This window comes from Babylonia areolata, chromosome 22 (assembly GCF_041734735.1).
Source record: "Babylonia areolata isolate BAREFJ2019XMU chromosome 22, ASM4173473v1, whole genome shotgun sequence".
NCBI classification, from domain to species: Eukaryota; Metazoa; Mollusca; class Gastropoda; order Neogastropoda; family Buccinidae; genus Babylonia; species Babylonia areolata.
In genome coordinates, this window is record NC_134897.1 from 32,515,419 (window position 1) to 32,531,283 (window position 15,865).

The following is a 15,865-nucleotide window of genomic DNA, read 5'->3' on the forward strand; positions in this document are numbered from 1 at the left end:
CAAAGAACTAAGCTTCATCACATACAAAGGCAATTTTGAACATGTGTATAATTATGTACATACTGTTCCAGGCGACATCATGGGCCCAGCCCTGACCAACCTGGACAACCTGGTGCGCATGCCCACAGGCTGCGGTGAGCAGAACATGGTGGGCTTCACCCCCAACATCTATGTCCTCAAGTACCTCACTGCCACTGGACGCCTCACCGAACTCATCGAGGATAAAGCCAAGAATTTCATGGAGATTGGTGAGTGTCTGGTGGTTGGTGGGAAACTATCACTTTCTGTCCCCGTCCATGGCAGAGTTACAATGGTGCTCTTGTGAGTGGGATGGTTACAACTTGTACCACTCTTCTAACGAAAATAGTTTGGGCATATATTTCTCAAAGACACTGTACTTTTCTGTTACAAGAGTGCCCCTTTTAGCAGCACTAAGATTGACCTGAGTGTCTGGTGGTTGGTGGGAAGCTGTGTCATTTTCTGTCCCCATCCATGGCGGAGTTACAAGAGCGATCTTTTTAGCAGCACTGAGTTTGCTTCGTTTAAAGAATTTTCCTAATTTGGTTTGATGTAAACTAAGGAAAATTCTTAATGATAAGCAAATTCGGCTACTGCTGATGCCACTTATGCAACCCTAAAATGGTCAGTAATTCTTATTATCTTTCATTGAATGTGTGTGTACCATGTAGGATTATAGAAGTTGCAAATGGTTTTGAGTACTTGGAGACTGAATGAACTTGAGTAGAACAAGTTTTTTAAAAAGTGGTAGCTATAGTAATAGCTGTTTTGTAACAGCAGAAGTTATGGCAGTAGCTTCAGCAGTAATAATGGTAGAAGTAGTAGTCACAGCAATTGTGGTAACAACAATGACATCAGCAATAATAGCAGCAGCAGCATTTATAAATTGGTGCTTATATTCTTGCTGATGGAGAAATTCATGATCTATGTCGTGTTGACAATGTGTCAACGCCCCCCCCCCCTCCCCCAGTAGCATGTTAAATGATTACAAACAAAAAAAAATTTTTTTAAAGGCTACCAGAGAGAACTGAAATATCGACACCATGACGGCTCCTTCAGCGCCTTTGGGCCAAAGGGAGAGAAGCCAGGGAGCACGTGGCTGACAGCTTTTGTGGTGAAGTCGTTTGCGCAGGCCAAGCCCTACATTTTCATCGACGACAAAGACCTGCAAGTCAGCATTGACTACCTCAAGTCCATGCAGAACCCAGAGGAGGGGCCCCTCTCTGGATGTTTCTTTGAGCGGTGGGATGATTACGACCTGTACCACTCTTCTGTTAGGCTTAATTTTTTTTAGAGAGAGGCATTTTGCTTTTCTTTTCATACTTTGTTGATATTACTTCTAGTGGTGCTCTTCTGAGTGGGATGGTTACAACGTACCACTCTTCTAATGAAAATAATTTGGGTTTATATTTCTCAGAGGCATTTTACTTTTCTTTCATACTATTTTTTTTTCTTTCATACTTTTTTTTTTATATTGCTTCTAGTGGTGTGCTGTTCTGAGAGGGATGATTATGACTTGTACTGTTCTTCTAATGAAAATAATTTGGGCATATATTTTTCAGTAGCATTTTACTTTTCTATTCATTACTTTGATGATATTACTTCAAGTAGTGCTTTTCTAAGGGATATTTCTCGGAAACAGTTTACTTTACTTTTCATACTTATTGGTGTCATTACCAGGCTTATATTTCTCGGGAGTATTTTTCTTTTCATATGTTGTTGATATTTTGTGTTTTTGTTTATCAATTTAGCCCCCTGCTTGCCACCTGACACATGCCCACTTTGAGAGACCCAGTTCACACAGTGAAAATAAAGATCCCTTCTGGCACTCCTGTCAGTGTTGTAGAGAGAAAACAATTAATTAAGGGACGAAATTCATGCATCAGACAGCATAGTGCGTTAACCTGGGTTGTTTCCCATTGATTGTTTTCTTCAGGTCAATTTAGCAATTTGGATAAACGAGACACATCCAGCAGACAACCATCATTGTAACACAGTGTATGCTGTTCATAGTGCTTGCTTACTGCAAATAGATCAGCTAACTGCTGTTGTGTTTATAAGTGCTGTTGTGTTTAGGAAAACATTTTAGTTGTCTCTTTTAAGTTGTACTTCCTGAAAGTGCTTGTTGTATAATTCTCCAGATATCATCATCATTTGTAGGAAACACAGCCCAGAAAACAGCTATCACATAATTCAATCAACTGTTTGTGTGGTAAAAGTAGAATTTTTCAGAGACCATCACATAAAAATTTATGAAGATGATGTATTTGAGGGAATTGTTTATATTGTGTTTGCTTGTGGAACCACTTTTTTCTCAGCAGCATACAGGAATGGTAAAATTTTAAGAAAACTTCTATCAGAAAGCTCTGCAGAATAACTAAAATTAACATTTGTTGACTTAAAATTTGGTTTTAATGTTTGTGTACGAAAGAAAATCAGGTCTGACTGTGCATACCTGCTGTGAATATTTCCAAAGGAAAAAAAGTGTTCAGAGTGAACAAATAAGTCCCTGACAATTTTCTGTGTATATGTCTTATTACCTCAACTGTGTTGGGTTATGCTGCTGGTCAGGCATCTGCTTGGCAGATGTGGTTTTGCATATATGTATTTGTCCGAACACAGTGACGCCTCCTTGAGTAACTGAACTGAACTTACCACCTTAATGTACTTGCACATCTATTTACTTGTTCACAGAATGCTTGTATCAGGACATGAGAGTGTGTGTGTATGTGTGTGTGTGTGTGTGTGCGTTCTGTCAATGAAAACATGATTTTGGGCAATTCAGGATCATCATTTATTTGTTTCTCTCCCTTCCTCCAGCGGTTCAGTGTTCAGCTCCTACATGCAGGGAGGTCTGGGGAAGAACGCCAGTGAGGCAGCTCTGTCTGCCTATGTTCTTGCAGCTTTGCTGGAGGCAGGCTTGAGTAAACAGGTATGATATGGTGGCCTTTCTTGTTTGGTTTTAGTAAAACCTAAATCCTTGTGTTAATGAATGCATTGCTGTTGAATGTTCCTGCAGCCTTGCTGGAGGCAGGCTTGTGTTAACAGGTATGATAGGGTGTCTTTTCTTGTTTGGTTTTATCAAAAACTAAATCCTTGTATTAATAAATGTGTTGCTGTTATGTGATCTTGTAGCTTTGCTGGAGGCAGGCTTGTGTAAACAGGTGTGATAGGGTGCTCTTTGTTTTGTTTTATCAGAAACAAAATTCTTGTATTAATGAATGTATTGTTATTTTTCTTGAATATTTGGAGATATCCCCATGGATTGTATTTGGTTGAGCACTTTGTAGTTCTGATTAGTGTTGTATTTTATTATATATTGTATATATGATATTGAACTTAAACAGTTGACCTTTGAAAAGCATATTTGGTTGAGCACTTTGTAGTTCTGATTAGTGTTGTATTTTATTATATATTGTATATATGATATTGAACTTAAACAGTTGACCTTTGAAAAGCAAGTGGTTGTTTTACTGATACAAAAAAAAAAAGCAAAAAAAAGCCAAGTATTGTTCCATAAGAGATGAAGTGGATGACTGGTGTGAGTTCTTGTAATATATTGCTCAGTAATTGTTTCAGACTCTTCTGTTAGAAAAGTTGTTCATGAGTTCTGATTGAAAAGTTTTTCACGAGTTATGATAGATAAGTTGTTCATGAGTTCTTGCAACAAACTATGTGGTATTTGTTTGTGACTCTTTTGTAAAAACTGTGTGGTATTTGTTTATGACTCTTCTGTAAAGACTGCGGAGTATTAAGTTTCTGACTCTTCTGTAATGACTGTGGAGTATTAAGTTTGTGACTCTTCGTAAAGACTATGCAGTATTTGTTGTGACTCTTCTGTAAAGACTGTGCAGTATTTGTTTGTGATTCCTGTAAAGACTGCAGTATTTGTTTGTGACTCTTCTGTATAGACTGTGCAGAATTAAATTTATGACTCTTCTGTAAAGACTGGAGTATTTGTTTGTGATTCCTGTAAAGACTGTGCAGTATTGAGTTTGTGACTCCTGGTGGAAAAAAGTTGTTCATGAACTCTTTTTGGGGGAAGCCTTTTAAAATCCTCTCCAGCATGATAACAGCAGTCAATGATACGTTATATCACAAGACCCATCATTCTTCTGTAAAGAATTCACTGTCCTGAAAGAAAAGTTGTGAATGAACTCTTTTTTGAGGAAGCCTTTTGAAATCCTTGTTCGTTTATTTATTCATAGTCTGTTCATCCTCTCCAACTTAACAGCAGTCAATGATACATCATGTCACAGGACCCGGTCATCGTCAACGGCATGCAGTGCGTAAACAGACACGTGCAGCCCAACATGGATGTGTACACCTTCACGCAGATCGCCTATGTGAACTCGCTCTACGATCCTGTGGGTCCCACCACCACTTCCATCATGGAGATGCTTGACAACAAAGCCACCGTTGATGGTAAGCTGTTGTATATCTTCTTCTTCTTTGTTCATGGGCTGCAACTCTCACATTCACTTGTATGTACATAAGTGTTTTACCCCGCCATGTAGGCAACCATACTGTTTTCAGGGGTAGATTTTGTATGCATTAGGGAGGGTGTGCAGCCCACTTTCATGGAGACTTTTCGTTGCTCGCAGTGCAAGAAGTAAGTCATATGACAACACAGGCAGCCCACCACCGTAACTGGCTTCTCTGAGTTTGCAGTGCTTTTATTCAGACAACTTTTCATCATAGTTTATAGATGGATCAATTCGAATACGGAATGGCAGATGTATGACAAGAAACACACTCAAAGTAAACATAGAAAAGTAAGGCAAATAACTGGTGTAATTATAAAACAAAATTTACCTTGTAAACTTGAAAAAATAGTCACCAAAAATGTTCAAAATCCTTTTAGCAAAACAGCAATTTCCAAGACCAAATTTTAGCCTTTCGGTGACCTGGAAATGAAATGGAGACACACATGGGCACGTGTAGTTCTCGCTAAAAATAACCGGGGAGTCCCGACGAAAATTTGACAAAAGTGGGTCTACACACCCTCCCTATTAGCACACATGATTTGAAGCATGGGCCTAGGCTGAAGATAAGAACATAGAGCCATGAGACAAGAAGTGTGCACAGAGCAGTTGGAGGCAGTATGGCAAAGTGGGTCATGTGCTGGACTTCTGATCCAGTTTTCACCAGTGATCAGATTTCAGAGCTGTGTTTTGGCATGGTGTTGTGTTCTTGGGAAAGGTACTTTACTCTGATGATTGTCTCACTGCATCCAGACTTCAGTAGGGGAAGAAGGTTTGAAACAGTGGAAGGGGAGGACTGCTCCGATGGCCATAAAAGGCTATGGGACATTTAACCTTCTTTTTTTAAATGTGTGTCTTCTGGTGGAGGTGATTGAATAAAGGTACATGCTGAAGATTGGAATATGGTGCTGTGTGGTCTGCTGGACAATAAGCAATTACAGTGATGAATTACTCTTTCACATACTCTTTCCTGCAGAATCTCTCTCTCTCTCTCTCTCTCTATATATATATATATATATATGTCTACTGTATATATATATATATATATATATATATATTGTATTTTGTATTTGTATTTCTTTTTATCACAACAGATTTCTCTGTGTGAAATTCAGGCTGCTCTCCCCAGAGAGAGCGCGTCGCTGCACCACAGCGCCACCCATTTTTTTTGGTATCTTTTCCTGCGTGCAGTTTTTTGTTTGTTTTTTTTTTCCTTTCCTATCGAAGTGGATTTTTCTAAATAATTTTGCCAGGAACAACCCTTTTGTTGCCGTGGGTTCTTTTACGTGCGCTGAGTGCATACTGCACACGGGACCTCGGTTTATTGTCTCATCTGAATGACTAGCGTCCAGACCACTACTCAGGGTCTAGTGGAGGGGGAGAAAATAACGGCGTCTGAGCCGTGATTCGAACCAGCGCGCTTAGATTCTCTCACTTCCTAGGCGGACGCATTACCTCTAGGTTATCACTCCATTATATATATATATATATATATATATATGTATATACAGATCTATATATAATTAATTGATTTATTTATATCCCTACCGAATTGCTGTCCATCAACAGGTGCACTGAAGTACTGGAAGCGTGCAGGGAATCTGCCCAAGCCTGTCAACACCTGGTACTACCATGCTGCCCCCTCGGCCGAGGTGGAGATGACCTCATATGCTTTACTGGCCATTCTGGCCTTCCACAAGGATAACGCTGTCGCCCACGCTCAGTCCACCGTCTACTGGCTGTCCCAGCAACGCAATGCCTTTGGGGGCTATGCCTCCACACAGGTGTGTATGTCTTTTGAAGATTAACTCTTTCACCGCCAAGTTTCTGTGTGAAAAAACACTCCCCAGTGCCAAATATTTTAGAAACAATACTCTTAGTCACAGGCTTCGGTTCATGTCAAAACAACACAATGGAATTGTGCACTTCAAACTTGGCTAGGGGGCAAAGGTTAGTCATTGTTCTGTTGGCGAGTAACTGGCTGCAGCTGTCAAGCTTGTTACAGTGTGAAAAATGGTCTGGTTCACACGACCCCTTGATGTCGACAAAAGTTGCCAATTGTGGTGCACTGTCTGGTCAACTAAAGTCAGCTATGGTGGTGAAAGAGTTAATAGGTTAGGAATTGATGGTGGGGGTCTTCAAGGTTGTCTTCTGGGCAGTTCATTAGAGGTACAAGATCTCTTTCACCTTCGTCTACTCTCTTTTCATTCAGTAACACAAGATATAAGACCTGCTTCATTTAAGTCTCTACGTTTAGTTGTACAAGATATGAGAATCTGTTTTACCGTAGTCTAGTCTCTTTTCCTTGAGTTGCACAAGATACAAGACCTGTTTCACTTTAGTCTGTTTTCATTCAGCTGTATCTTTACATTATTTATGCAAGGTTTACTTGACTTACGTAATTTTTGGATTGAAGGACTTCATTTTCCTGTTAATTCTCATAGTGAATTAAGGGTGGAGGAAAAGGAAAAAAGGAAACAGAGCTGCATTCTTAAGTTCAGTAACCCTTGTTCTCCTGAGGTATTCATTCGAAATTCCAAAAAGTACAGGCACTGCGTAAGATATCGAATTGTATTCTTGTGTTTATCATCGTAAGAAAGATATATTTATAATATTTTTCTAATCCCTCACATGCTTCCTATTGCTGATAAAGAAGAGGATTTTTGTTACACAAAAAGCAGTTAATGTTAGAGTCCTTTGATTTGTCAGTGTTTTAAGAAGAGTGTAGACAAAATCAGGTGAAAACTTGGTGACGGATGCATCGACAGGTATTTTGAAAGGCTTGCCCCAAGTTTTGGATTGGGCCATATGCTAGAGGCTGGTGTTATTATTTCTTCAGGTCTGCCTGTAAGAAAGGTTTATGTTTTCCTTTCAGTTGACACGCATCTTGGTGACAGTTCACTGGATTTGATTTGTGTTCCTTCTCTATCCTTGGATTTTATGCATTCGGTCTGATAAAGAAAGATGGTTTTGCAATGTATGCGTTCAGTTGGATAATAGAACAGTGTTTTGCATTTTCTTTGAAAACTGGACTAGAAAGTGGAGTGAAGTTCTGGAAATGTGCAGGGCAGTGTTGAATTGTGTGGTGCGAAGCATGTCGAAGAAAAGGTGTTCCTCAGCTTTCAGTCTTTGAATCCAGAAGTTGTCAAGTTGTGATTATATTTTTTTAGAATTATGATACAGCATTGTCCAGTGATAAGATCCACACTGATGAAAGTTGATTCATATCAGTGTCAGAACTTACATGATCACCTTGCAGTGCAACAAATTATAGAGTTTCAATTTAGATTGTTCAACAACAAAAAAATATCAGTAAATGAAAAATGGATATGTAATAATACAAGAATCAGTTAACACAATTCATTTTGATGTGTAATAAATGAACATACAAAGTGACTTCCTAGAACTTAAGAAAAAAACAGTGACCAAAGAACAAATGAGGATGAACGCATAAAGACATCTTTGTGAGGGTTGTAATCAAGAAATGTGAGACACTGGGATGGATTCACAGTAAACTTACGGTGATAGGACTGGGAGAAAGATACCTACACTACATAGTGGATCAGGAAATTGAAAACATTGTTGCATTTCACAAGAAGACATAGAAAATGTTCAATTTATTCATATATTTTGTTTGATATCTAATGTATATTATGTGACTGACTTTTATTCAGTTTCATTCAGTGTGTGTGTCTACAGAAGAATTCAAAAGATGCCATTCCACCAGTATCACCATAATATGTGGTATGACACATGAATTTCAGTTTGTATTCCTCAAATGGAAACACACACATTTACACTGAGAGCAAAATCAAAAAATAATAAATGCACTGCCCTCATACTTTTTTCAGGACACAGTGCTGGGTCTCAATGCTCTCTCAGAGTTTGCGGCCAAGACCTTCTCGGATGCACCAACGAATCTGAACCTGATGCTGAACACCAAAGACATGCAGGCAGACTTCCATATCAGCGATGACAACAGCTTGATCCTCCAGCAAAAGTCGTTTGTCGCCAAGCAGAACACGATGATGCAGGTGTCCGCCAACGGTACAGGGTGTGCCCTGGTTCAGGTGAGTGCTGCAGCGCTTGGGTCTGTGTCATTTTTTTTTTTTTTTTTTTGTGGCCTCAGGTGCATGCAGAACTTGGGTCTGTGTCAGGTGTGAACGATAATGATTATGATATTGATGATAATAATGATAATGTTTCATTTGTATGGCACCCTTTCTCTCTGAGAGCTTAGGGCTCTTTACATGAAAGAAAAAGTTACAAATTGCATGAACCATTCATGACCACTCTTTCTTTCCACCACCACCCCCCCCCCACCCCTACTCTCCCTCTCGTGTTTGTCACACATTTAAAGTAAGCTGACAGACATGGGGTGGTGTTGGAGAAGGAAACACAGAAAGTTGACTTTTTAGTAAAGAGCAAAAGACCCGGATGGAATCAGATGAAGGGATATAATGTGGAAGGTTGTTCCAGAAATGAGGAACATCAAAGAAGAAAGAAGGTTCACCATAGGTTCTTGTATTGACTTGAGGAATTTTCAGAAGGTATTGGGTACCAGACTTTGGGTGGGGAAGGTTTACCACAGCAGAAAGAGAGGATTTGGCCATGTCTTCCTATGTCGCGAGACATAGCAGATATTAAATCACTGCCCTGTGAATGGGTACATGACTTTGGCTGTGGAAGGTTAATTCACTCCGGATGAATAGTTCTCTCACTTGCTTTTCCCTACAGATGACCCATTTGTTTGGGTTAGGAAAAAAATCACAAAAAATACAAAACATACAGTAACTGAATGAAACTCACTGTACTTGACCCACTGACCCCTCTCACATTCAGTGAACGCCCACCCGTCCCTCATCACTGCTCTCAGAAGCTGAGTCACTATCAGTACTTTCTTTTTTCTTTTCTTTTTTTGAGATGGTATATTTTATTGACATCAGATTTATGTGCGTTTTCAGGCTGATGTACAGAGCAGCAAATGTTGTAATTAATTTTTGTTTGCAGGGGAATGTATGTCAGTATGGATATTGTTTTGTTTAGTGGGTTACAAGAGTTTCTTGTGTTTATTTATCTAATTATTTTTACAGGCCAATGTTCGCTACAATAAAATGCCTAACCATATGGGAATCGATGATCCGAAGTTCAACCTGAGAGTCGACCCAAGGACATACCAGCATGACAGAAACCGCTGCAACAAACGCACCATTTACGTCACTTTTGGGTAGGGTCCATCTTCCTCAGATTGTTCTTTGTGTCTCGGAGGATCAATCTTTGTCCATGGTTGTGAGTTCTGTGTAGTTACTGACAAAATGATTTGTGATAACTTCCCCTTGACTTTTTAGAATGAGCTGCATGCAAACTAAAACTTGTTACAAAGGAAGTTATCTTTTTATTAAACAAGTTTTAGTTTGCATGCAGATTTCTTTTTTCTGTCAGTATTTCTATCAATTTTTGTGAAGGTTAAGCATTTATATTATTTTTAAGATTGATATTTGAGCAATTAACAGGACTGCCATTTTTGTTGCACTGATGTTTAGAATGAATCCAGGAAAACACAATGAGTTTGAAACAGTTTGAATTCAGAATGTTTAAAAGACCCAATCTTGTTCCTTTTTCTGAGACTGTTCTGCTTTGTGAATGGGAAGAAACTGGATCAGACGTCATTGTTGACATGCATTGTTCATGTGAACCAGTCACCTTGAAAATTACTCTACTGCTTGTGAGCTCAGCAACAAACACAGCATTTTTTGGTTTCAGTGGAGAGTGGAAATGTCAGTTAAGGCTCCTTCATCTGAAACAGTTGTAAACAAGGCCTGGATCAGGGCCCATTGTCTGGACTAGTGAGTTTGTGATGTAACCACATGTGTTTGGTTATCATTGCATCAGGTTGATAATGTAACTGGAACATGTCTTGGTTATCATTGCATCAGGTTGATAATGTAACTGGAACATGTCTTGGTTATCATTGCATCAGGTTGATAATGTAACTGGAACATGTCTTGGTTATCATTGCAGTCAGATTGATAATGTAACTGGAACAATTCTTGGTTATTGTTGCAGACAGATTGATAATGTAACTGGAACATGTCTTGGTTATCATTGCATCAGGTTGATAATGTAACTGGAACATGTCTTGGTTATCATTGCAGTCAGATTGATAATGTAACTGGAACATGTCTTGGTTATCATTGCAGACAGATTGATAATGTAACTGGAACATGTCCTGGTTATCATTGCATCAGGTTGATAATGTAACTGGAACATGTCTTGGTTATCGTTGCAGTCAGATTGATAATGTAACTGGAACAATTCTTGGTTATCATTGCAGTCAGATTGATAATGTAACTGGAACATGTCTTGGTTATCATTGCATCAGGTTGATAATGTAACTGGAACATGTCTTGGTTATCGTTGCAGTCAGATTGATAATGTAACTGGAACAATTCTTGGTTATCATTGCAGACAGATTGATAATGTAACTGGAACATGTCTTGGTTATCATTGCAGTCAGATTGATAATGTAACTGGAACAATTCTTGGTTATCATTGCAGACAGATTGATAATGTAACTGGAACATGTCTTGGTTATCATTGCAGTCAGATTGATAATGTAACTGGAACATGTCTTAGTTATCATTGCATCAGGTTGATAATGTAACTGGAACATGTCTTGGTTATCATTGCAGTCAGATTGATAAACTGGAACATGTCTTGGTTATCATTGCAGTCATATTGATAATGTAACTGGAACAATTCTTGGTTATCATTGCAGACAGAAAAATGTGGATCAGTTCAGCACGGGCATGACTATGCTGACAGTCAGAATGGTCACAGGCTGGAGTGTCATCCCAGAGTCCCTGAGAGCAGTAAGTCTTGCGCTCTTGTATGACTGCCACAGACTTTCTGTTGTGCCATTAACTGTAGGGAGGTGCGTGCACAGCACCACCCCTCCTGTGTTTCTTCCTTGTTTCAGTTATGTGAAAGCACATTCAGAAAGAGCTTTTTTTGTGGTAGGTTTGTACGCTACAGGTTTGCAATGATCAACTATTGCTTTTACGAACATGTGGCTTGGATTGCAGATCAAACTATCCAAACAATTTTCTGAGTGTGTGATAGGTACAAGGTGTGTACAGATTGAATCAAAATGTAATTGAGTGGTTGTATTGACTTAACTTTTTTTCTGTTTGAAATGCCACTTGCCTGCGGTATGCTCCTTCAGCCTCAGATGAATAACACATACCATGCCTTGGTCCTTGTATATGGGGCAAGTGCCTATGTAAAGTTGTGCTAAGCGATGTGGGTAAATTGTACATATGCAGATCAAGGTAGGTGAACATGTCTACTGCATATTCATATTTGTGAACTTGGGCAACCGAGTGACATACAGTCATCTTTTTTTTTTACTTCATAATTGGGCATTCTAACCATATTGTGTATGTTTTTTGCACTAGGACATGAGTTGCCTGTTTGCATTTTTTTGGTTTTGTTTGCCTGTTATACAAAGTTTTGTTTTTATAGTATAATTCTGTTAATATTGGGTTAGATGGGTTTTTTTCTCTATATATCCTCTGGTGAAAAATCGATGGAATGGTCTGTGTCAGAGGCATGTCCTAGGTCTATATTTGTATGTGTATGAATTCATTTGTGTGTAATTTTCTTCTCCAGGTTTTTTGAAATTTTATTTTAAATTAAAATTTTTTTTTTTTTAAATCCCATGGAATCAGTCTAAAAAAAAAACAAAAACCAATTCTGATATAGCCCTGTGTGGCTGGCTTGGCTATGAACAACTTAAAATAAATTGATGTTGCACTTTAACTAATTAAATTAATCCAATTTAAGACCAGATGGAACACACCTACTTAAACTCAGTGTTGTTTTCACTACATGAAATTGAGGTGACCGCGTACACACCTGCCTCACTTCAGACAGAAAACTGTTGTGACAAAAATGTAATAAATACAATACAGTTTTGTCAGTTGTTGCAGTTTAGTTGGTTGGTTTGTTGCAGCTGAAGAGCATGTACCCCATGCTGGGCATAGAGAGAGAAGAAGTTGATGAGGAGGAGGGAGTCATTAACTTCTACCTGGACCAGGTAATGAACAATACTGCATGAAAGGTGTGTGTTCATGGTAGCCTAACATGCAGAGATGCCAACTGTTATTATTTTGCTATATTTTTTTTTTTATGCATGATCGCATTTTGTTCTGACGTTAAGCCAACGTCAGAATTGTTCAGACGAGTTCACGCTTTCCTGTCATAATGTTACCCAGATGCTATTGACCTATCAGTCACAAGGCGAGGGCAGTCACTACTACCCTTGGTCACACGTGATGATGCTCAGCTAATCACGTGCGTGTTTACATTGAAACAGCATTAAGTGGACCAGTCAGCTTAATTGTTTGCCTGAACAAGAGAGAAGGTGGCAAAATCAAGTGGCATCTCAGTCAAACAGCCTCTATACGTATGCTGATGTGGATCAGAGTCTGAGTGTTTTTACCAAATTTGAAATGTTCCTACCAAATTTCCTGATAGTTCCTGCAAACACTCGACAGGGGTTGGCATCTTTGAACTTGAAATGTCATTGTGCACTCAGAACATATCTGAAATATAATGATTCAATGGTAGTATGCACCAGATTATAGAACTAACTGTTAGAATGAGCGTTACTGTGGAGTGATGGCCTAGAGGTAATGCATCCACCTAGGACACAAGAGAATCCTAGCGTGCTGATTGGAATCACGGCTCAGCCACCGATATTTTCTCCCCCTCCACTAGACCTTGAGTGGTCGTCTGGACACTAGTCATTTGGATGAGATGATAAAGCAAAGTCCTGTGTGCAGCATGCACTTAGCACACGTAAAAGAACCCACGGCAACAAAAGGGTTGTTCCTGGCAAAATTCTGTAGAAAAATCCACTTCGGTAGGAAAAACAAATAAAACTGCATGCAGGGAAAAAAAAACAAAACCGGTGGCGCTGTAGTGTAGCGACGTGCTCTCTCTGGGGAGAGCAGCCCGAAGTTCACACAGAGAAATCTGTTGTGATAAAAATAGAAATACAATACAATACCATACTGTAGATCAACATAATTGGTTGAGGATTTGCTGACAAGCTGCATAGAATGAAATGTGCAAACCAGCAGGAAGATTACTTACCTGCCCTTTTTTGCACTTTCTGTGTGTGTGTGTGTGTGTAGGGAGGTAGAAGTGTGCGTTTTTAGAACATAAAAACAAAATCAGAAAAGCCACTATTATCTCAATGGTTAGTGTGACCCCCAACCCCTCCTACACCTTCCCCTTCTCTGCCTTTGAAGCTGGACTTGCGCACTCGACGCCTTGCACTGGATGTGGAACAAGACAAAGACCTGCGTGTCAGTTCCCCTAAACCAGCAGAGGTTCAGATCTACCAGTACTATGAAAAAGGTGAGTGCATCTGTAAGCCCACAGTTTATCGCAGTCCCACATTTTCTCTCCCCCTTTTATCAGAATATGTCCTTTATCATTGGAGTTGGTTTTGTTGTCTTTTCCTAGTGCAAATCTTAGAGAGAAATGAGAGAGAGAAAAAGAAAAGAGAAAGATGGGGAACGACGACAACAATCATGTTAATGATGGTGACGTAACTATAGGGTCGTAACCATACATGAGCAATTATATGAAAAAAAGCTATGGAAAAAAAAAAGACATTTGCAGCTTGTTGCTGGAAATAAATGCTGAATCTCAGCTGTGCTTGAAGCAGAAAAAACAGGCCAGCAACATATTCCAGATTTTGTGTTTGGGGCGAAGTTTAATCCTTAATTTTCATCATTAGCGCTAATGTGAAATCATCTCTGATCAGTTAGATGTTAACCTTTAAACTGCCATGTAAGCTGGTCAGGAATGTTGGATAATTAACTTCCCTGCCACTGCCACACATGTCTTTCCCAAACTGCTGCTACATATCTGTTTTGTGAATGTTTTTTATGTGTTTGGGCATTATTAGATTGGTAGCTTTAGATTTGCCAAATGTTTATTTTTGAAAAATAATTGTGGGTCACCTATTGATTTATCCATAATTTTTATTTCTCTGAATTGTCATTTTATTTTCATTTCAGAAAATACATACTTTCACCTGTGTTGGTAAAGAATTTAATCTAAAATATTTTGTCTGCACCTACTTATTTTTTGTGAAAATTCCTTAATTTCCGAGGCAGGCCGAGGGTTTGATAACTTTACTTTGTACCAAGTTTTATATTGACATGTTATACAAGTTTAAACCCATCTTGTGGTATAACAACACCATGTAGCTTGTCTGTATGTTTTGTGAGACTATTACTTTTTTCATTTTCTTTTCTTTTTTACACTTTTTTTTTTTTTGCTTTTGCAGATGTGACAGTCATTAAGTCCTATGCACTGAAGACAACTTGTGGAACGAAAGAAGAAATTCCCTATGATGCTCCTGCTACTGTTGATGGAGTAATACTCCAGCGGAGAATAAATCGTGAGTATTACTATGTGTCTTCAAAATAGGATAATCTATGTTTAAGTATTTTGATCATATTACATGCATATCAGAACAGATTTTACATTGTGAAATTCTAGCTGCTCTTCCCATGGGAAGGGGGTGGGGAGGAGGGGCATTGCCACATATATATTTGTCTCCATGTCAGAGAGGTCTTTCAAAAGGTTTTTGTCAGGGATAACTTGTGTTGTGGGGGTTTTACATCCCTTCAAAGCATACTGAACCTCTGTATATCATCTTGTCTGAAAGAATTGCACCCACACTCAAGGTTTAGTGGTTTGATAGAGTGGTTGAGCGAGTAAGAAATATCATGGTCCTTGTGAAATAAAACCAGGAGCCTCACTTTTTTTTTCTTTTTTTTTTTGCACTATCATTAAGGTCTCCACTCCATTCTGATGTGGTCTGTTTGGTTGTTTAAAATGCCTGGGCGTCTTCTCTTCCCTGCATCATCATCTTCTGTGTTCGTGAGCTGCAACTCCCACGTTCACTCTAATGTACACGAGTGGGCTTTTTACGTGTATGACCGTTTTTACCCCGCCATGTAGGCAGCCATACTTCACTTTTGGGGGGGCTGTATGCTGGGTTTGTTCTTGTTTCCATAACCCACCGAAGGCTGACATGGATTACAGGATCTTTAACGTGCGTATTTGATCTTCTGCTTGCGTATATGCACAAAGGGGGTTCAGGCACTAGCAGGTCTGCACATATGTTGACCTGGGAGATCGTAAAAATCTCCACCCTTTACCCACCAGGTGCCGTTGCTGTGATTTGAACCTGGAACCCTCAGATTGAAAGTCAAACACTTTAAACATTCGGCTGTTGAACCTGTCTTCCCTGCATCTAAAATGTGTTATTCTATTTA

General features: G+C 39.1%; 1 protein-coding gene across 2 annotated transcripts in view; it reads left to right on the plus strand.

Moving 5' to 3' along the window:
- The window catches only part of LOC143297272 (alpha-2-macroglobulin-like protein 1), an 83,487-nt gene that overhangs the window by 60,742 nt on the left and 6,880 nt on the right, over nucleotides 1-15,865 (plus strand). For both annotated transcript variants that reach the window (XM_076609525.1, XM_076609523.1), the window contains exons 26-36: nucleotides 72-248; nucleotides 1,032-1,260; nucleotides 2,839-2,950; nucleotides 4,278-4,443; nucleotides 6,072-6,286; nucleotides 8,354-8,572; nucleotides 9,596-9,729; nucleotides 11,281-11,374; nucleotides 12,517-12,600; nucleotides 13,820-13,928; nucleotides 14,869-14,982. In XM_076609525.1, coding sequence (XP_076465640.1) covers nucleotides 72-248; nucleotides 1,032-1,260; nucleotides 2,839-2,950; nucleotides 4,278-4,443; nucleotides 6,072-6,286; nucleotides 8,354-8,572; nucleotides 9,596-9,729; nucleotides 11,281-11,374; nucleotides 12,517-12,600; nucleotides 13,820-13,928; nucleotides 14,869-14,982 — 1,653 coding nt within the window. The remainder of the gene's footprint in view (nucleotides 1-71; nucleotides 249-1,031; nucleotides 1,261-2,838; nucleotides 2,951-4,277; nucleotides 4,444-6,071; nucleotides 6,287-8,353; nucleotides 8,573-9,595; nucleotides 9,730-11,280; nucleotides 11,375-12,516; nucleotides 12,601-13,819; nucleotides 13,929-14,868; nucleotides 14,983-15,865) is intronic.